Source organism: Salmo trutta, chromosome 17 (genome assembly GCF_901001165.1).
Source record: "Salmo trutta chromosome 17, fSalTru1.1, whole genome shotgun sequence".
Taxonomy (NCBI): Eukaryota; Metazoa; Chordata; class Actinopteri; order Salmoniformes; family Salmonidae; genus Salmo; species Salmo trutta.
The window spans coordinates 47,569,462-47,592,671 of record NC_042973.1 but is presented as its reverse complement, the minus strand read 5'-3'; the positions used below and the strand labels follow the sequence as shown (position 1 = coordinate 47,592,671).

At 42.4% G+C, this 23,210-nt stretch overlaps 1 protein-coding gene across 1 annotated transcript in view; it reads left to right on the top strand.

Annotated features, from left to right (window-relative positions):
* Positions 1-12,483: 12,483 nt before the first annotated feature.
* LOC115152321 (F-actin-capping protein subunit alpha-2-like) overlaps positions 12,484-23,210 on the top strand; it is a 58,266-nt gene continuing 47,539 nt past the window's right edge. The window contains exon 1 of the mRNA XM_029697094.1: positions 12,484-12,582. Coding sequence (XP_029552954.1) covers positions 12,544-12,582 — 39 coding nt within the window. The 5' untranslated portion in view covers positions 12,484-12,543. The remainder of the gene's footprint in view (positions 12,583-23,210) is intronic.

Here is a 23,210-nt window from a genome sequence, read left to right as displayed (position 1 = left end):
AGGTTAGTCGATGTAATTTGTACACGTAGGTAGGGATGAAGTACATGTAGGTAGGGATGACTATGCATAGATAATAAACAGCGAGTAACAGCAGTGTACAAAACAAATGGGGGGGAGGGGGGGTGGAGTGTCAATGTAAATAGTCTGGTGGCCATTTGTTTAATTGTTCAGCAGTCTATTGGCTTGGGGGTAGAAACAATTAAGGAGCCTTTTGGTCCTTGGCGCTCCGGTACCGCTTGCCGTGCGGTAGCAGAGAAAACAGTCTATGACTAGGGTGACTGGAGTCTCTGACAATTTTTTGGGCTTTCCTCTGACACAGCCTATTATTTAGGTCCTGGATGGCAGGAAGCTTGGCCCCAGTGATGTACTAGGCCGTACGCACTACCCTCTGTAGCGCCTTATGGTCAGATGCCGAGCAGTTACCATACCAGGCGGTGATGCAACCGGTCAGGATGCTCTCGATGGTGTAGCTGTAGAACTTTTTGAGGATCTGGGGACCCATGCCAAATCTTTTCAGTCTCCTGAGGTGGAAAAGGTGTTGTTGTGCCCTCTTCACGACTGTCTTGGTGTGATTGGACCATGATTGTTTGTTGGTGATGTGGACACCAAGGAACTTGAAACTCTCGACCTGCTCCACTCTAGCACCGTCGATGTTAATGGGGGCCTGTTCGGCCTGCCTTTTCCTAGAGTCCACGATCAGCTCCTTTGTCTTGCTCACATTGAGGGACAGGTTGTTGTCTCTGACCTCCTCCCTATAGGCTGTCTTGTCGTTGTCGGTGATCAGGCCTACCACTGTTGTGTTTTCAGCAAACATAATGATGGTGTTGGAGTCGTGTTTGGCCATGCAGTTGTGGGTGAACAGGGAGTACAGGAGGGGACTTAGTACACACCCCTGAGGGGAGAACATCCCTGGTAATCCCTACTGCCTCTGATCTAGCGGACTAAACATATGCTTAGTTTGTCAATTATGTCTGGGTGTTGGAGCGTGCCCCTGGCTATCCGTAAATAAATAAAAAAACAAGAAAATGGTGCCGTCTGGTTTGCTTAATATAAGGAATTTGAAATTATTTATACTTTGACTTTTGATACGTAAGTATATTTTAGCAATTACATTTACTTTTGGTACTTAAGTATATTTAAAACCAAATACTTTTAGACTTTTTTAGGATTTTACTGGACTTTCACTTTTACTTGAGTCATTTTCTATTAAGGTATCTTTACTTTTACTCAAGTATGACAATTGGGTACTTTTTCCACCATTGTAGTATTGGCACAAGGCACATCCAGACTGGCCACTGCTCTCCTCCCTAAAACAGCTTTTAACACAACAGCTATCTAGTGGGCTGCCAGGAATTGAAGTCTAGAGGTGTGGACATAATCTCAGTTACCCTGATGGCACTGCCTCTATGTACACTTTGATGCCGGGCCAAAAATACTTTTCTCACAGTGATACTAAGAAGGGAGGAGTAAAGAGAAAAGAAAAGGACACAATTGTGAAGAATTGGCATATTGTAATGATACTGTATTCAAAGGTTCCACCACTCCTTGTCATTTTATCCTGATACTTCGCACTTCTTTGATTTCTTCCCTGTTTAAAGGTTTATTAAGCATTTCTACTGGTGATTATCTGAGTGAGGTGTTTGTAATGGGTATCTGGAGTGACTAATGGGTAACTGAGGGTGAGTCACAGAGAGGCCTTTTGAGTTCTGGTCACAGGGGTAATGAGTAGCTCACAGATAGCTACCATGCATGTCAACACAATGGCACAGGCAGCAGACTAAGGTGTGTGTCCTAAATGGCACCCTATTCCCTATATAGTGAACTAGTTTTGACCAGGGCCCAGAGGGCACTCAACATCTGGAGAGAATATTGGGGCCTCAAATGCCCTTTTGATCCTCAAGTATGTGTTCCTCATCTGGGACTTGAACCTCTGGGATCACTAGCCCTCTTGTCTCTCTGGCTATACATATTCAAGATAGTGATGTTGTTTTATTGTATACAGTAGAGTAGACCGTCTGGTCCTTGCAGCATATCAACATAGATGGAAAAAGGCATGCTTGAAGTAACTGACTAATGTTAGGCATTATTGTTTGGTTTAAATGAAATGGCGTAACAGTAAGTAGACGGGTGTGTGATTAGGGATATTATTAACACAAAGAGGGATCTCTTAGATTGCCATAAGCGACTGGGAGTGGGGGATTTGCTAGGAGGTCTAAAGGTGTGCCCAGCCCATCCACTTTGATAGTTAATGACAGACTGGATTATTAAAATCAGCTCACCTCTAGTCGCCCACCAAGAATGGAAGAAACACATAGAAGATGGTACTGTAGGAGACAACACGGTACTGTAGAAGACAACACGGTACTGTAGGAGACAACACGGTACTGTAGAAGACAACACGGTACTGTAGAAGACAACACGGTACTGTAGAAGACAACACGGTACTGAAGAAGACAACACGGTACTATAGAAGACAACACGGTACTGAAGAAGACAACACGGTACTATAGAAGACAACACGGTACTGAAGAAGACAACACGGTACTGTAGAAGACAACACGGTACTGTAGAAGACAACACGGTACTGTAGAAGACAACACGGTACTGAAGAAGACAACACGGTACTGTAGAAGAAAACACGGTACTATAGAAGACAACACGGTACTGTAGGAGACAACACGGTACTGTAGAAGACAACACGGTACTGTAGAAGACAACACGGTACTGAAGAAGACAACACGGTACTATAGAAGACAACACGGTACTGAAGAAGACAACACGGTACTGTAGAAGACAACACGGTACTGTAGAAGACAACACGGTACTGAAGAAGACAACACGGTACTATAGAAGACAACACGGTACTGTAGGAGACAACACGGTACTGTAGAAGACAACACGGTACTGTAGAAGACAACACGGTACTGAAGAAGACAACACGGTACTATAGAAGACAACACGGTACTGAAGAAGACAACACGGTACTATAGAAGACAACACGGTACTGAAGAAGACAACACGGTACTGTAGAAGACAACACGGTACTGTAGAAGACAACACGGTACTGTAGGAGACAACACGGTACTGTAGAAGACAACACGGTACTGTAGAAGACAACACGGTACTATAGAAGACAACACGGTACTGAAGAAGACAACACGGTACTATAGAAGACAACACGGTACTGAAGAAGACAACACGGTACTGAAGAAGACAACACGGTACTATAGAAGACAACACGGTACTGTAGAAGACAACACGGTACTGTAGAAGACAACACGGTACTGAAGAAGACAACACGGTACTGAAGAAGACAACACGGTACTGTAGAAGACAACACGGTACTGAAGAAGACAACACGGTACTGTAGAAGACAACACGGTACTGAAGAAGACAACACGGTACTGTAGAAGACAACACGGTACTGAAGAAGACAACACGGTACTGTAGAAGACAACACGGTACTGTAGAAGACAACACGGTACTGTAGAAGACAACACGGTACTGAAGAAGACAACACGGTACTGTAGAAGACAACACGGTACTATAGAAGACAACACGGTACTATAGAAGACAACACGGTACTGAAGAAGACAACACGGTACTGTAGAAGACAACACGGTACTGAAGAAGACAACACGGTACTATAGAAGACAACACGGTACTATAGAAGACAACACGGTACTATAGAAGACAACACGGTACTGAAGAAGACAACATTCACTTCAAAGGCTTCTACCGGCACAACATTACATGAGGCAAAACATGTTAACAAAAACAGCTCAAGTCAGAAGTAATGTTCTCCTTGCACGGTATTAATTCTAAAGCCTCTAGTGTGTGTGTGTGTGTGTGTGTGTGTGTGTGTGTGTGTGTGTGTGTGTGTGTGTGTGTGTGTGTGTGTGTGTGTCTCTCTCTCTGTGTGTGTGTGTGTGTGTGTGTGTGTGTGTGTGTGTGTGTGTGTGTGTGTGTGTGTGTGTGTGTGTGTGTGTGTGTGTGTGTGTGAGAAAGAAATGTACCAAGAGAACATGAATCACTCAACTGTAGCCCAACAATAATTGACGGCATCCTCGCATTACAAAGCCTTAATCCAGACGTTTAGGCGCGATCGAGTAGCGTAGCCATCGGGCTAGTGAAGGAATTGACACCAGAGAGACTCCTATAACTTTTCTTGGGTAAAATGTAGACCAAAGTCTGACTTGAGCAAACTGTTGTATTTGCTAGGATGCTGTCATTTGAAAAATGTACTTTAAAATCTCATTTGATCACTTTTGTTCTGTAGCCTAAACAAGTTTAATAAAGGATAAAGTTATTTTAAGGCCTAACTCATATGATGGAAACAATACAGTACGATTACATCACATTGCCATGATAATGCTACTAGACTGTAGCGCCCTGGTTGTCATGGTGTAGCAAAGTAATCACTCGTATTTTAGAATTGAACCATTCTCTGGAATTCAGAATTTTGGTTGGTATTGTGAAGCACAGCATTCTCTTTTACCTCATAAGAGATCAGCACGTGTTCTAAAATCCATGATCAACAAAAACAAAAACTAATTCTGAGAAACATTTATTTATTTTCACCTTTATTTAACCAGGTAGGCTAGTTGAGAACAAGTTCTCATTTACAACTGCGACCTGGCCAAGATAAAGCAAAGCAGTTTGACACATACAACAACACAGAGTTACACATGGAGTAAACAAACATACAGTCAATAATACAGTAGAAACAGTCTATATACAGTGTGTGCAAATGAGGTAGGATAAGGGAGGTAAGGCAATAAATAGGCCATGGTGGCGAAGTAATTACAATATACCAATTAAGCACTGGAATGGTAGATGTGCAGGAGATGAATGTGCAAGTAGAGATACTGGGGTGCAAAGGAGCAAGATAAATAAATAAATACAGTATGGGGATGAGGTAGTTGGTGGGCTATTTACAGATGGGCTATGTACAGGTGCAGTGATCTGTGAGCTGCTCTGACAGCTGGTGCTTAAAGCTAGTGAGGGGGATATGAGTCTCCAGCTTCAGTGATTTTTGCAGTTCGTTCCAGTCATTGGCAGCAGAGAACTGGAAGGAGAGGCGGCCAAAGGAAGAATTGGCTTTGGGGGTGACCAGTGAGATATACCTGCTGGAGCGCGTGCTACGGGTGGGTGCTGCTATGGTGTCCAGTGAGCTGAGATAAGGCGGGGCTTTACCTAGCAGAGACTTGTAGATGACCTGGAGCCAGTGGTTTGGCGGTGAGTATGAAGCGAGGGCCAGCCAACGAGAGCGCACAGGTCGCAATGGTAGGTAGTATATGGGGCTTTGGTGACAAAACAGATGGCACTGTGATAGATTGCATCCAATTTGTTGAGTAGAGTGATCGAGGCTATTTTGTAAATGACATCGTCAAAGTTGAGGATCAGTAGGATGGTCAGTTTTACGAGGGTATGTTTGGCAGCATGAGTGAAGGATGCTTTGTTGCGAAATAGGAAGCTGATTCTAGATTTTATTTTTTTTGCTTAATGTGAGTCTGGAAGGAGAGTTTACAGTCTAACCAGACACCTAGGTATTTGTAGTTGTCCACATATTCTAAGTCAGAACCATCCAGAGTAGTGATGCTGGACGTGCAGGTGTGGGCAGTGATCAGTTGAAGAGCATGCATTTAGTTTTACTTGCATTTAAGAGCAGTTGGAGGCAACGGAAGGAGAGTTGTATGGCATTGAAGCTCGTCTGGAGGTTAGTTAACACAGTCCAAAGAAGGGCCAGAGGTATACAGAATGGTGTCGTCTGCATAGAGGTGGATCAGAGAATCACCAGCAGCAAGAGTGACATCATTGATGTATACAGAGAAGAGAGTCGGCCCTAGAATTGAACCCTTTGGCACCCCCATAGAGACTGCCAGAGGTCCGGACAACAGGCCCTCCGATTTGACACACTGAACTCTATCAGAGAAGCAGTTGGTGAACCAGGCGAGGCAATCATTTGAGAAACCAAGGCTGTTGAGTCTGCCGATAAGAATGTGGTGATTGACAGAGTTGAAAGCCTTGGCCAAGTTGATGAATACGGCTGCACAGTAATGTCTCTTATCGATGACGGTTATGATATCGTTTAGGACCTTGAGCGTGGCTGAGGTGCACCCATGACCAGCTCTGAAACCAGATTGCATAGTGGAGAAGGTACGGTGGGATTTGAAATGATCGGTAATCTGTTTGTTAACTTGGCTTTCGAAGACCTTAGAAAGGCAGGGTAGGAAAGATATAGGTCTGTAGCAGTTTGGGTCTCAAGTGTCTCCCCCTTTGAAGAGGGGGATGACTGCGGTAGCTTTCCAATCTTTGGGAATCTCAGACGATACGAAAGAGAGGTTGAACAGGCTATAAATAGGGGTTGAAACAATTTTGGCAGATCATTTTAGAAAAAGAGGGTCCAGATTGTCTAGTCTGATTTGTAGGGGTTGAGATTTTGCAGCTCTTTCAGAACATCAGCTGTCTGGATTTGGGTGAAGGAGAAATGGGGGAGGCTTGGGCGAGTTGCTGTGGGGGGTGCAGGGATGTTGATCGGGGTAGGGGTAGCCAGGTGGAAAGCATGGCCAGCCGTAGAAAAATGCTTATTGAAATTCTCAATTATAGTGGATTTATCGGTGGTGACAGTGTTTCCTAGCCTCAGTGCAGTGGGCAGTTGGGAGGAGGTGCTCTTATTCTCCATGGACTTTACAGTGTCCCAGAACTTTTTTGAGTTTGTGCTACAGGATGAAAATTTCTGCTTGAAAAAGCTAGCCTTAGCTTTCCTAACTGCCTGTGTATATTGGTTCCTAACTTCGCTGAAAAGTTGCATATCACGGGGGCTATTCGATGCTAATGCAGAACGCCACAGCATGTTTTTGTGCTGGTCAAGGGCAGTCAGGTCTGGAGAGAACCAAGGGCTATATCTGTTCCTTGTTCTACATTTTTTGAAATGGGCATGCTTATTTAAGATGGTGAGGAAGGCACTTTTAAAGAATAACCAGGCATCCTCTATCCTTCCAGGATACCCGGAAAGCGTTGAAAAGAGGGATAAACCAGCCTGCTCTTTTTAAAGGGTATCACTCAACCCCAGTTTCAGCCTTTGTCCAACCCCTTCAAATAAAGTAAAAATGCATTCAGTTGATAAATTGTGGGTGTAAGGAATTGCTCATAAATATTCATTTTGGGGGTGGGTAAACACAGTTGTATCTGATCCCATCACTTTCTCACCAAGGCATACTTACCAGAAGTCCACTAGCATGCTCTAGTAATAAAATGATGTGCATCGCAAGTGAATACGGCTCTGGACAGTTAGTTCACTGTGGTAAGGCGCCAAGTTCCTGACATCTAAGAAAAGTGCAATAATCACCTTGAAAATGAAGATTAAGTGCTCAATCCAACCCGCATTGCAGTATTTACGCAGTAGCTCTGGTCAAATTAACTCTTGGGTACTGTATAAAAACCTACAACTACTACCAGGGTAACCCCTCTCACAGGTATGCTTTCACTTTTCAGAATTAGAAGTCTGTGGGCACTGGATGAATATTGGTCCGGAGTCCTTGGGATGTCCCTACCCCATTGAAGTTGACATTTAAAATGATTAAAGTAAGGAAGGGCCGTCCCAAGGATCCCTGATAGCACTAGCCGATGATTTAAAAAAAAAAGTAATCTTTATTTAACTAGGAAGTCAGTTTAGAACAAATTATTATTTACAGTGATGGCCTACTAGGGAACAGTTCTGCCTTGTTCAGGGGCAGAACAACAGATTTTTACCTTGTCAGCTTGGGGATTCGATCCAGCAACCTTTCAGTTACTGGCCCAACGAATGCCCCTCTCCCCACTGGTGTGATTACTACCTTTGAGGGTTTAGAGCTTGAGGAAGTCACCTCATACAGGTACTTGGGTGTATGGCTAGATGGTGCACTGTCCTTCTCTCAGCACTTATCATAGCTGCAGGCTAAGGTTAAATATAGACTTGGTTTACTCTATCGTAATCGCTCCTCTATCAGCCCAGCTGCCAAACTAACCCTGATTCAATATTTTTAAGAATATTTCTGGCGCCGACCAAGCTCAAATTCTAAACGCTGGTTTAAACAGAGTCTGTAGCGTCCATACAGCGACCATTGGATTTAAAAAAAAGCAGAATTGACTAAATTTGTAGATGCAGCAGTTTTTATTGCATTTATTATTTATCGCTCTCACGTTCTAATTTCTATCCGTTAAGAACCAACCATGTGCTACCTTTTTTTGTGCATTTTTTACCCAAAACTCGAGTCTTAACACCGGGTTGGTTGTTCGGCAACAACACAGCTGCTTGTACCATGCTGCCACTCATAAGAAGTGAAACTCAATGTTAACTTCAAATATCCCTACGGACATATCTAAATCAATATGACACAAATCTCGATGAAATAGTTAGAACGTAACTATTCCAGTTACTAATAAGCATTCACCCGTTAAGAAAATGACTGTAAAAACGGTTAAATCCCAGTGGATTGATGAGGAATTAAAAAATGGTATGGATGAGAGGGATGAGGCAAAAGGAATGGCAAATAAGTCTGTCTGCACAACCGATTGTCAAACGTATTGAAAATTGAGAAATCATGTGACTAAACTGAATACAAATAAGAAGAAACTACACTATGACACAAAGATACATTTAATAAAGAATGGTAGTAAAAAGCTTTGAATTACCTTCAATTATATTTTTGGGAAAAAAGGCAAACTCAGCTCCATTGTTCATTGAATAAGATGGCTCATTCATCACAAAACCATGATATTGCCAACTACTTTAATGATTTATACATTGCTAATATTAGCAAACTACGGCATGACTTGCCAGCAACAAATGCTGACACTAGACATCCAAGTATATCTGATCAAATTATGAAAGACAAGCATTGTAATTTTGAATTCCGTAAAGTGAGTGTGGAACAGATGAAAAAAAAGGATTGTTGTCTATCAACAATGACAAACCACCGAGGTCTGACGACTTGGATGAAAAAATGACTGAGGATAGTAGCGGACGATATTGCCACTCCTATTTGCCATATTTTCAATTTAAGCCTACTAGAAAGAATGTGCCCCCAGGCCTGGAGGGAGCAAAAGTCATACTGTTACCTAAGAATAGTAAAGCCCTGTTTACTGGCTCAAATAGCTGACCAATCAGCCTGTTACCAACCCTTAGTAAACGTTTGGAAAAAAGGGTGTTTGACCAGATACAATGCTATTTTACAGTAAACAAATTGACAACAAACTTTCAGCATGATTATAGGGAAGGACATTCAACAAGCACAGCACTTACACACATGACTGATGATTGGCTGAGAGAAATTGATGATAACATTTTTTGTTAGACTCAGTGTGGCTTTTGACATTATCGATCATAGTCTGCTGCTGGAAAAAGGTATGTGTTATGGCTTTACACCGCCTGAGTTACCTGTCTATCAGAACACAGAGGGTGTTCTTTAATGGAAGCCTCTTTAACATAATCCAGGTAGAATCAGGAATTCCCCAGGGCAGTTGTCTAGACCCCTTACTTTTTAAAATCTTTACTAATGACATGACACTGGCTTTGAGTAAAGTGTATGCAGTCCTATTAGCCAACGTGCAATCATTGGATAACAAAATGGATGAGCTCCGATCAAGACTATTCTACCAATGACATGGATAACATACAGATGGCTGGGTTTTCGGTCCATCGGTAAGATAGAACAACAGCACTGGGTAAGACAAGGTGTGGTGGTCTGTGTCTATTTGTAAATTACAGCTGGTGCCCAGAATCTAACTTTAAGAAAGTCTCGAGGTTTTGCTCACCTGAGGTAAAGTATCTCATGATAAGCTGTAGACCACACTATTTACCAAGAGAGTTTTCACCGATATTTTTCGTAGCTGTCTATTTACCACCACAAACCGATGCTGGCACTAAGACGGCACTCAACGAGCTGTATAAGGCCATAAGCAAACAAGAAAATGCTCATCCAGAGGCAGCACTCCTAGTGGCTGGGGACTTTAATGCAGGGAAACTTAAATCCGTTTTACCTCATTTCTACCAGCATGTTAAATGTGCAACCAGAGGGAAAAAAACTCCACACACAGAGATGCGTACAAAGCTCTCCCTCTCCAATTTGGCAAAACTGACCTAACTCTATCCTCCTGATTTCTGCTTACAAGCAAAAACTAAAGCAGGAAGTACCAGTGACTCGCTCAAAACGGAAGTGGTCAGATGACGCAGATGCTAAGCTACAGGACAGTTTTTCTAGCACAGACTGGAATACGTTCTGGGGTTCTTCGCATGCCACTGAGGAGTACACCACATCAGTCACTGACTTCATCAATAAATGCATTGATGACGTCGTCCCCACAGTGATCGTATGTACATACCCCAACCAGAAGCCATGGTTTACAAGCAATATCCGCACTGAGCTAAAGGGTAGAGCTGTCGATTTCAAGGAGCGAGACTCTAGCCCGGAAGCTATTAAGAAATCCTGCTATGCCCTCCAACGAACCATCAAACAGGCTAAGCGTCAATTCAGGACTAAGATTGAATCGTACTACACCGGCTCCAACACTCGTCGGATGTGGCAGGGCTTGCAAACTATTACGGACCCAGTTGCATAGGGAGGAGTTCAGTCCCAGGGCTGTGAGCTTTGTGGTCAGCTTAGAAAGCACTATGTTATTAAAGGCAGAGCTGGAGTCAATGAGCAGCATCCTCATGTATGCATTCCTTTTGAATTGCTCCTCCACTTTGTCCTTATATTTGTGTATCGCCATCTTGATCGATCTGCATAGGTCGTATTTGTACTGTATAACCATACAATTGTCCCCGTCACCTTGCATGTTTATAAGCAGCATCTCTCATTTTCCCGACTAGGCTGCCATCAATCCACGGTTTTTGATTCAGTTAAGTTTTGAAAGACACCATTGGAATCACACGTTTTTATGAATTCAGTCGGTGACTGAGTCTGCGTATTCATTGATGTTATCCCCAGAGGTTCCCCGGAACTTATTCCAGTCCATGTGATCAAAACAGTCTTGGTGCATGGATTCTGATTGGTCAGACCAGACCACCGGAACTTCCCTCTTGAGTCTTTGGTTTGTTGAGGCGGGGAGGAGCAAAATGGAGTCATGGTCAGATTTGACGAAGGGAGGACTAAAATAACAAAATACATGTAGGAGTCAGGCTTAACTAGGGAAAGGGAGATACCTAGCCAGTTGTACTACTGAATTCCTTCAACTGAATTGTGGCTTCCACATTTAACCCAACTTCTCTGAATCAGAGAAGTGCAGGGAGCTGCTTTAATTGACATCCATGTCTTTGGTACCCAGTGCAGGATGATATATTTTTACCTTGGGGATTTGATCCAGCAACCTTTTGGTTACTGGCCCAATGCTCTTACCACTAGGCTACATGCCACCCCAACTAAAACTAAAACATATGGTTTTCATGAGAGTTACTCTTTGAGACTTATTTGTTAACTTGCACAACTCATATGTGCTGCACATCGGGATTCTGCAGGTTGTGGTCAGGTTCCTACCAGCTTGGAAAGCATGAGCTAAGGTCATGCTGAGGTCATATTGAGTTCACACTTGGTTCAAAGACAAAAAAAAGTGTCCCAGCCATAAAGGTATTATATTAACTAGAGATCCCTGGCCTATAACTTGCCTAGTATAATCGGCTGGAAACAACCAACCAGTGAGAAAGATAAGATGACCCTAGGCCTACAAAGCTCAACATCATATTTGGAGTTAATACAGTAAATCAAATGTAGCATATTTCTCTTCCGCTTCAAATAATCCCTTGATAATTACTTTTTCTCATTTCAAGCAATCCAATATTTCTGTTTCCACCTTTACCTAGTGTACGTCATTGGCGTAGGTTGATGGAGGCGGATAAAGCCTGGACCACTATCTGGACAAAACACTTAATAAGACATTTTAGCGTGTATTGTCACAGTAGGGTAATAGTTTGTCTATCTGGGATTTCACTTCTTTCCGATGTGTGCACTTGTCGTATTCACCTTCACTGGTACTCAAGCATGTCTGATGGCGATTCAGGGTTTATACATTTTACCACAGTAATTAATCAGAGTAGTTCACAATGCAGGATTACAGTACCATCTAGTGGAAATAAATAGCGCATCCACGGTACTGAATTACCTACTGTATACCACATGCATATCCCTGTTGCATTGATACATTACTGCAAATGTGGTCAGATGGGGTAAATACATTTCACCCCACAAAAATCAGAAACAAGATACAACTGGCAATTAATTCTAACTGGGTACTTTTAACACGCATGCTATACTTATAATATATAACACAATTTACAACTATATTATTTCAATGTCATTTCGTTTTAACCAAACATATGCTTTCAAAACCATGGACTGTATGTTCAACACATGAAGTAGGACTGAAGTGCTTATGGATAATAATTAGTCCCTGATTGGTGAAATGACATATTTAATATGTATGTGCACACAAATCAAAATCAACTGTATGATGTTGCCGAAGTTGTGATTCGGCTTCGACAAGCTGGTGGTGCCGGAAGAAAAGATGGCGGATCATGAGGAGCAGTTATCTGATGAGGCTAAGGTAAGATGTCGTTTTTATCCACATTGGAGGATTTGCGATATCTTTAGGGTTGTATGTGCATGCTTTTATTTAAGCTACTGTGTATAAAAGCTGGATAAACAAACCGCGATAATTGCTCGGCTAACGTTAGTCTAGTTATTATTTTTAGCTCGGCAGCCGCTCTGCCCAACTTCCGCTCCTTTGCGAATCTCAAATGCAGACTCCTTGTACGGTCCTAGCTCTAAAATAGGAACCGTGCAGCATATAACAATTTCATCAAAGTTAACCTCTTACCCTCTTAATCGAAAACATTGTAACAAACGTTGTGCTTGCATTTGTCTCTATCGCTTTGTGATCATGTCTTGAACTTCTCACGAATGAGCAGCTAACGTTAGCTAAGCTAGCAACCTACTCCTCCTGTTAACGCTCTTTGCACAATGAATGCTGAAAATGTGCTATTTACTGCCGTTTGTGTGTGACATATGATTGTAGTGTTGAATCTCGGATTTAAATATAGGTCCAACTGTCTAGCGTGATGATCGCCAGAAGATAGCGACACTACCATTACGCTTGTTTACACTGAGCTGCACTGGGGTCGGAACGCAATCACGGTAATGGCAGAGATCCCTTTAACGCATATGTTCGTTCTGATAGCCAGGCTTGCTTCGCCCTCATGTTGGTGTAAGCAGGCGAGGTAGTGCTACGTATCAACAGTCAATCCACTAGGGGCTGGAAACTACAGTAGAGTGAGCTTCAATTGGTCAAACACGACACAAAGTCGCAGAGTATTTGAATAAAGTTAGGTTTATTCCAACTTTGGTCTCACCCATGCTCGCATTGCCCAATGGTCCCCCTGCCCACTTTGCTTCCTTTGTTTCATCGCCCTCAACATACTATGTTCATCTCCTGCGTTACATTAAGACACCTTGGAGACGGCACGGGATATAGGTTGGAAAACATACCTCAATACAGGGGTGGGATATTCCACTGTTCTCCAAATGTTACCTTTTTCCCACTGCTCCACCGAAAAGCTTGAAATACTGCTAGCTAGCTGTTTACTCTCCACTTGAGAGATGCTGAATGTACAGAACCCTACCCCTGTAGCTTTTTTTGTTGTATTTGATTAGGATCCCCATTAGCTGTTGCAAAAGCAGCAGCTACTCTTCCTGGGGTCCACACAAAACATGAAACATGACATAATACAGAACATTAATAGACAAGGACAGAACTACATAAAAACAAATTAAAGGCACACGTAGCCTACATATCAATGCATACAAACGATCTAGATCAAATAGGTCAGTGGCTTAACACAGCCAGATACATAGTTGCGTACATGTCGTCTTTTTTGAAATGCCAGTTTGTGCCGATGTACCCAAGTGAGGGCTGAACTTGACCAAAGTGTACCATGGAAAAGCCTAAGAGAGAGTGGTGCAGTGGTTCTTCCTTCAGAGCCCAGAGATTGCAAGAATATGGCCTAGCCTAATGGTATAGAAGGCTTTCAGGTGTAGCCTACTGAATATACTAGGCCTATGCATGCCTTGCTCATTGAATTGGCTAAAGCAGATTGGCTGTAGATGGTTTGATAGGGGAAGTAAAGTGCAGCCTCACAGAGCCAGTATAGCGATCAATTTACAAACCTCCGAAATACCACAGCCCAGCCCCACTGCTGTCTGTCTGGTGTTGCCCTCCTACACGTACTTGACTACTCCTGTATCACTGTCTGCTCCACCCCGACTTTTAATGACTGTTTTAAGCCTCAGCCATTTAACATGGCTTACGTTGAAACTATGAACAACTGGTGTTTGGGTGTTAGTCGTGTGGTCTGTGTAATCTGAGACTTTACTGGAGGAATGTTGTCAAATTCTCTAATTCACACCATAGTTACTGGCTGTAAAAATAGCCACACAGATAACACTTTATTTTTTATTGGACTTCCCCATTTTGAAGGCTCATCATGATCTCTCTCGGTTAGGTCGAGTCCTATGTAACAGAGTTAGTAACGTGCTGTAAGCTCACTCCACAGCTAGCTTGAAATGATGCCGATGGAGCCATCCAATCACTACCTTTTTGTATGGCTCAATTGATTTGAACATTGTCAAGGAGGGTGGTCACGTGTTGCGAACCACTGGTTTGAGCCCAGTATGGGGCAGTCGGACAGTAAAGGAAGCTAAGCTGTTAACCCCTCTACTGTTAGAGCTGCAACTATAAACCGAAAATTACAGACACCGGCATTGCCTCCCTCTTACCGAAGAATTTTGCATACATCAGTCATTTTCTATGATTTTTGCTACTCAGCGTTCCTGTTTTATTGTTCTAAAACCATTATTTGGTCAACAGTAATAGCCTATGCATTATGTTGATTCCTATTATGAAAGTATCTGTCTGTTCATGTTTCACTGTCAGCTGATGTGTGACCGAGCCACTCTCACTGCCATTGTGCACAAAGGGAGCGATGCATTCTGAGAAGCACAAGCATATGACCCTTGCTCAAAATGCAATTGTGGAAAAACATGCAATTAACTGCTGTTCTTGTTACAGAGAAAAGAGTCACAGCTTTCTGTATGTATTTCTGACTTCTTAAAAACCCCTAAGGTCGATATCCACGCCAATTGAATTAGCATAATACAAAAATCCCCTTTAAAAATATCTCAGTTTAAGCTAGAGACATGGGGGTTTTTTGCGTTGGATTTGTCTCAGTCCACCAGTGCATGTGAGCGGAGTTGAGCAGTTGGAAAATCCTGCTCATGGAGTGGCGCTTCCTCTCTGGCGCTCCATGTCCGTTCCTACTGCTCCCCTAAAAATCGCTCTGTGCTCACAGGAAAAAAACTGCTGCTCCAAATTCGCTCCATTCATTAAAATCACAATTTAACCAACAACCACCTATTTTGTTTGACTACCATTTTGGTTTTATAATATTGAAATCAAACCCTATGAATTTGAATAAAAGTATTTGAATTAACATGAAAAGGTGACTGTAACAAGCGCATATTTCAAATAGGCTACATGTCATATTAAACAGCATATAAACACTCTAAATAGGTCATGAGCCAGACGGGGAGCCTTAGAAGGAATAAACATTAATTATTTAGGCTATATTCTTTCAAGGCTATAGCCTACAAACAAATACATTGGAGCATTTGCGTGTGTGACACAATAGGCTGGTAGGGACATAACGCGCTCAGCATTTAAACAACATTTCGTTGTATTAAATCATTAGTCTATAAATTGCGCATATAGGCTGTGACTTATTTAAAATAAATACAAATGACACAAAAAATGACTTAGTGCCTTTTTATATTCTTTTTTATTTATTTCTTTATTTAAAAAAAAAAAAATTGTTTGTTTTGGCCACTCTGTGGCTTCAGGTTCATGCGATGGTGCCTGGAGAGCAGGCCAGCAGCGGGGAATATGCTCTCCACACATGCAGAGCCACTGGTGAGGCTAACACCCCTTTGGCCATTCTTGCCAGGCTGGGCAGAGTTTCTATTTAATTTTATATATAGATAGATAGATAGATAGATAGATAGATACAGTGAGGGGAAAAAAGTATTTGATCCCCTGCTGATTTCGTACATTTGCCCACTGACAAACAAATGATCAGTCTATAATTGTAATGGTAGGTTTATTTGAACAGTGAGACACAGAATAACAACAAAAAAATCCAGAAAAAAAACGTCAAATGTTATAAATTAATTTGCGTTAATGAGGGACATAAGTATTTGACCCCTCTGCAAAACATGACTTAGTACTTGGTGGCAAAACCCTTGTTGGCAATCACAGAGGTCAGATGTTTCTTGTAGTTGGCCACCAGGTTTGCACACATCTCAGGAGGGATTTTGTCCCACTCCTCTTTGCAGATCTTCTCCAAGTCATTAAGGTTTCCAGGCTGACGTTTGGCAACTCGAACCTTCAGCTCCCTCCACAGATTTTCTATGGGATTAAGGTCTGGAGACTGGCTAGGCCACTCCAGGACCTTAATGTGCTTCTTCTTGAGCCACTCCTTTGTAGCCTTGGCTGTGTGTTTTGGGTCATTGTCATGCTGGAATACCCATCCACGACCCATTTTCAATGCCCTGGCTGAGGGAAGGAGGTTCTCGCCCACGATTTGACGGTACAGGCCCCGTCCATCGTCCCTTTGATGCGGTGAAGTTGTCCTGTCCCCTTAGCAGAAAAATACCCCCAAAGCATAATGTTTCCACCTCCATGTTTGACGGTGGGGATGGTGTTCTTGGGGTCATAGGCAGCGTTCCTCCTCCTCCAAACATGGCGAGTTGAGTTGATGCCAAAGAGCTCCATTTCGGTCTCATCTGACCACAACACTTTCACCCAGTTGTCCTCTGAATCATTGATGTTCATCGGCAAACTTCAGATGGGCATGTATATGTGCTTTCTTGAGCAGTGGGACCTTGCCGGCACTTCAGGATTTCAGTCCTTCACGGCGTAGTGTGTTACCAATTGTTTTCTTGGTGACTATGGTCCCAGCTGCCTTGAGATCATTGACAAGATCCTCCCGTGTAGTTCTGGACTGATTCCTCACCGTTCTCCTGATCATTGCAACTTCACGAGGCGAGATCTTGCATGGAGCACCAGGCCGAGGGAGATTGACAGTTCTTTTGTGTTTCTTCCATTTGCGAATGATCGCACCAACTGTTGTCACCTTCTCACCAAGCTGCTTGGCAATGGTGTTGTAGCCCATTCCAGCCTTGTGTAGGTCTACAATCTTGTCCCTGACAACCTTGGAGAGCTCTTTGGTCTTGGCCATGGTGGAGAGTTTGGAATCTGATTGATTGCTTCTGTGGACCGGTGTCTTTTATACAGGTAACAAGCTGAGATTAGGAGCACTCCCTTTAAGAGCTCGTTACCTGTATAAAAGACACCTGGGAGCCAGAAATCTTTCTGATTGAGAGGGGGTCAAATACTTATTTCTCTCATTAAAATGCAAATCAATTTATAACATTTTTGACATGTGTTTTTCTGGATCTTTTTGTTGTTATTCTGTCTCTCACTGTTCAAATAAACCTACCATTAAAATTATAGACTGATAATTTCTTTGTCAGTGGGCAAACATACAAAATCAACAGGGGATCAAATACTTTTTTCCCCTCACTGTAGGTCTAAATGTTTTTAGTCAAAATAACCCAATCAAAACGTAAAACTCCTTGAACATGGGAAAGTTCCAGGCCTATTGGGCCCAAATTAATGATGGCTTATTTGTATAGATAATAAAAAAAAAAATTAACAATGTTTGAGATCAGATTTTTTGTTCGCAAATAAAAATGACACTTAGTTATCTACCCACCTCGTTCCTTTCTTTTCGCATGTGCACGTAGTGTGTACACTATCATGCTTTCGGGATATGTCTTTGCAGATTCCACAATGATTATTTAGTTGTGGAAACTACATCACTGCACTCCCTCTATTGGCCCTCATCTTTGTAAGTCACCTTGATTTAGCACCTGTGTGTTTTATCAGTTTCTTTATGAAAATATTTAGCGAACTCCATGACAGTAGCTAAAGCAAGGGTCGGTAGCGGCACACAAGTAGACCACAAATGCATGCGGGCCAGGCATGCCCTGAGCTCTTGAAGTGAGCGCTACTGGAGCGAAATTGGAGCGGGCGAGGTTGACGCTCCAGCCTTTGGGAATCTCGCGCCTCGTTCCAGTGAAATTGGGAACGCTCAGCTCCTCGCTCCGCTTACATGCTCTGCAGTCCACTTATGTCGCACTTTCGCATCTCAATCAATCAAATGTGTATATATAAAGCCCCTTTTACATCAGCCGATGTCACAAAGTGCTAGACAGAAACCCAGCCTAAAACCCCAAACAGTAAGCAATGCAGTTGTAGAAGCACAGTGCCTAGGAATAACTCCCTAGAAAGGCCAAAAGGAACCATGCTATGAGGGGTGGCCAGTCCTCTTCTGGCTGTGCCGGTTGGAGATTATAACAGCACATGGCCAAGATGTTCAAATGTTCATAGATGACTAGCCGGGTCAAATAATAATCACAGTGGTTGTAGAGGGTGCAACAGGTCAGCACCTCAGGAGTAAATGTCAGTTGGCTTTTCATAGCCGATCATTCAGAGTTAGAAACAGCTGGTGCGGTAGAGAGTGAGTCAAAAACAGCAGGTCCTGGACAAGGTAGCACGTCCGGTGAACAGGTCAGGGTTCCACAGCCACAGGCAGAACAGTTGAAACTGGAGCAGCAGCACGACCAGGTGGACTGGGGACAACCACCAACTTATACTCGGCCTTGTCTCAGGTTAATAACTCACGAACATCTCCCACACGGCACGAACCGGAGGGGCGTGCCAACCCGGACAGGAAGATTACGTCTGTGACTCAACCCACTTAAGTGACGCACCCCTCCTAGGGGTGGCATGGAAGAGCACCAGTTAGCCAGTGACTCAGCCCCCATAATAGGGTTAGAGGTAGAGAATCCCAGTGGAGAGAGGGGAACCGGCCAGGCAGAGGCAGCAAGGACGGTTCGTCATTTCAGTGCCTTTCCATTCACCTTCACACCCCTGGGCCAGACTACACTCAAATCATAGGACCTACTGAAGAGATGAGTCTTCAATGAAAACTTAACCTCTCTAGGGTAGGTGGCACCAAATCGTCCCACCTACGTAACAGCCAGTGGAATCCTGTGGCGCGTTATTCAAATATCTTAGAAATGCTATTACTTCAATTTCTCAAACATATGACTATTTTACAGCATTTTAAAGACAAGACTCTCGTTAATCTAACCACACTGTCCGATTTCAAAAAGGCTTTACAACGAAAGCAAAACATTAGATTATGTCAGCAGAGTACCCAGCCAGAAATAATCAGACACCCATTTTTCAAGCTAGCATATAATGTCACATAACCCAGAAGACAGCTAAATGCAGCACTAACCTTTGATGATCTTCATCAGATGACACACCTAGGACATTATGTTATACAATACATGCATGTTTTGTTCAATCAAGTTCGTATTTATATCAAAAACCAGCTTTTTACATTAGCATGTGATGTTCAGAACTAGCATACCCCCCGCAAACTTCCGGGGAATTTACTAACAATTTACTAAATTACTCACGATAAACGTTCACAAAAAGCATAACAATTATTTTAAGAATTATATATACAGAACTCCTCTATGCACTCGATATGTCCGATTTTAAAATAGCTTTTTGGTGAAAGCACATTTTGCAATATTCTAAGTAGATAGCCCGGCATCACAGGGCTAGCTATTTAGACACCCAGCAAGTTTAGCCTTCACCAAACTCCGATTTACTATTAGAAAAGTTTGATTACCTTTGGTGTTCTTCGTCAGAATGCACTCCCAGGACTTCTACTTCAATAACAAATGTTGGTTTGGTCCCAAATAATCCATAGTTATGTTCCAACAGCGGTGTTTTGTTCGTGCGTTCAAGACACTATCCGAATGGTAAATAAAGGTCAAGCGCACGGCGCATTTCGTGACAAAAGATTTCTAAATATTTCATTACCGTACTTCGAAGCATGTCAACCGCTGTTTAAAATCAATTTTTATGCCATTTTTCTCGTAAAAAAGCGATAATATTCCGACCGGGAATCTGCAATTAGGTAAACAGACGAAAGAAAATAAAGCATGGGTTCGACTCGGGCACGCACCTAAGCCCTTTGTCCTCTGATCGGCCACTTGTCAAAGGCGATAATGTGTTTCAGCCAGAGGCTGCCTCGATATCGTTCAGCTTTTTCCCGGGCTCTGAGAGCCTATGGGAGCCGTAGGAAGTGTCACGTTATAGCAAAGATCCTCTGTCTTCAATAAACAGAGGCAAGAAGAACGACACCTTGTCAGACAGGCTACTTCCTGCATGGAATCTTCTCAGGTTTTTGCCTGCCATATGAGTTCTGTTATACTCACAGACACCATTCAAAAAGTTTTAGAAACTTTAGGGTGTTTTCTATCCAAAGCCAATAATTATATGCATATTCTAGTTACTGGGCAGGAGTAGTAACCAGATTAAATCGGGTACGTTTTTTTATCCGGCCGTGTAAATACTGCCCCCTAGCCCTAACAGGTTGAGACCGAGGTAGCGTCTCTCACATGGATAGGCAGACTATTCCATAAAAATTGAGCTCTATAGGAGAAAGCCCTGCCTCCAGCTGTTTGCTTAGATATTCTAGGGACATTAAGGAGGCCTGCATCTTGTGACCGTAGCGTATGTGTAGGTATGTATGGCAGGACCAAATTGGAAAAATGGGTAGGAGCAATGCCGTGTAATATTTTTTAGGTTCGTTGTAAAACCTTGAAATCAGCATCTGCGGTGAACAGTGACAGCGCAAGAGAAGTGTTTGTCAGACCATGAGATATCCGGAAAGTCTGTCTTCTCACAAAATCGTCTAGTGTCCGATCTGTTTGGTCCACACTGTGACTCGTTTCAAGAAACTAGGCGTATGTCGCACGTCACTACCTCACAGGAGAGGCATTTGAACGTAAACATTAGATTTTTTTTATCAAAATGTGTTTTTTGTTGTTGTCAGAAATGCCTTCTGGAACATGTGAACTTTCATGTGCCTTAATAACAAGCTTGCATGCCATCTGTAAATAGCAATGGAAAAAGTCAGGAACCTTCCCGCAAGCCATGATTGGCTGAGATAATGGATGGGCTGGACATGCTGAGACATGAGTTCAGATTGGTTTGCCATGTAGCATGCTTCTGTCTATAACATGAGCTGCTCAGTATGTGTAGGTAATCCTTTCTAACGCAGCCTTTTTGAACAATATCACAAACTGCAACAACAACAAAAAATGCTGTTTGCATTGCCAGTTATAGCCTAATGTTAGCTAGCTAACATTGAACCTAGTTGGTTAGCTTTAGATACCTGCAGGTTCATGCATGGTGGTAATGTTATGAGTTGGGATTTTGGTTCATTGTTCAACTGGCTAAACAAGACTCCACTATGCAAGTAACCTTTTCACTGTACTGTTTACACCTTCTGTATCCTGTGCATGTGACAAATGCATTTATATGATATTTCATATAGTGTGTGTTTACCAGAGAAGGTAATGTGAAGAACAGCATGACCTGCACCAAAGTCAAATTAGGATATAACGTTAGGCCAAGGAGACAGTGTCCAAGTTCTAAAATTCTCCAGTAGCATGCCCTGCTTTTATTTCGTTACACTCACAACCGTCAGCTATTTTCTGTAATTACCTCGCCGTTAATTATTTTCCTGTAAATAATGAATACTAATTAGCCAAAGTTAAGACGTTGTCAGCTATGATATAGTCATTGTTAGAACTAACAATCTAGTAATGACCTAAACGTTGCTTGGTTTGCCAAATTTAAATATACTAAATTCATTTTTTAAACGGGTGGGTTTATTGGTGTTAAAATACACCAGTTATACTATTTTGGACCACCAGGCTGCTGATGTCATGCAGCCTGTCGTTTTTGTGTTTTATACTTTTTCATAACTACAAGTTTAATGTCGGACGACAATCGAATGTTCATGATGTCACCTCGACAACTGTCTACAGACATGTCGATAGACGTAGTATAAACCAGCCTTTAGTCTTGAAATGTTTGGTTGTTTAGTACACTACTCACTCTGTTTAACACATGGCCTCACATGTGACTCCTTCAAGAGATGGGTGGGGCTAAGGCTTAAGAAGGTATGAACGATGCTGAATGGGTATAGACAAAGAAGAGCTCTCCAGTAGGTGAACCAAAACATTCAAGGGCCATTTTCTCAAAGTTGGGTTACAAGTTTATCAACTTTCAAAGCAGAATTACTTTCCCCATTGTTCCTCAACTGTAGTGTATGATATACCATTTTCTAGCTCAGTCTCTATTTTTACACAATGTAAAAAAAAAACATTGGTCACAAATGAACCCTCTGTGAAAAGGTGAGACTTGAACAAACCCATACAGTACCAGTTAAAAGTTTGGACACCTACTCATTCAAGGGTTTTTATTTGTACTTTTTTCTACATTGTAGAAAATAGTGAAGACGTCAAAACTATGAAATAACACATATGGAATCATGTAGTAGAGGTCGAGCGGCATGGCCGATTTTATTTAGGGACGATTTCAAGTTTTCATAAATCGTTAATCAGCATTTTTGGACGCCGATTACATTGCACTCCAAAAGGAGACTGTGTGGCAGGCTGACCACCTGTTACGTGAGTGCAGCAAGGAGCCAAGGTAAGTTGCTAGCTAGCATTAAACTTATCTCATAAAAAAACAATGAATCTTAACTAGTGATTGTTAACTACACATGGTTGATGATATTACTAGTTTAACTAGCTTGTCCTGCGTTGCATATAATCAATGCGGTGCCTGATAATTTATCATCGAATCACAGCCTACTTCACCAGGCGGGTGATGATTTAAAAGAAATTCATGCTAGCAGGCAATATTAGCTAGGGAAATTGTCACTTCTCTTGCGTTCTGTGCAAGCAGAGTCAGGGTATATGCAGCAGTTTGGGCCGCCTGGCTCGTTGCGAACTGTGTGAAGACCATTCTTTTACATAATTATAACATTGAAGGTTATGCAATGTAACTGCAATATTTACACTTACGGATGCCACCCGTTCGATAACATACGGAACGGTTCTGTATTTCACTGAAAGAATAAATGTTTTGTTTTCGAAATGATAGTTTCCGGATTTGACCAT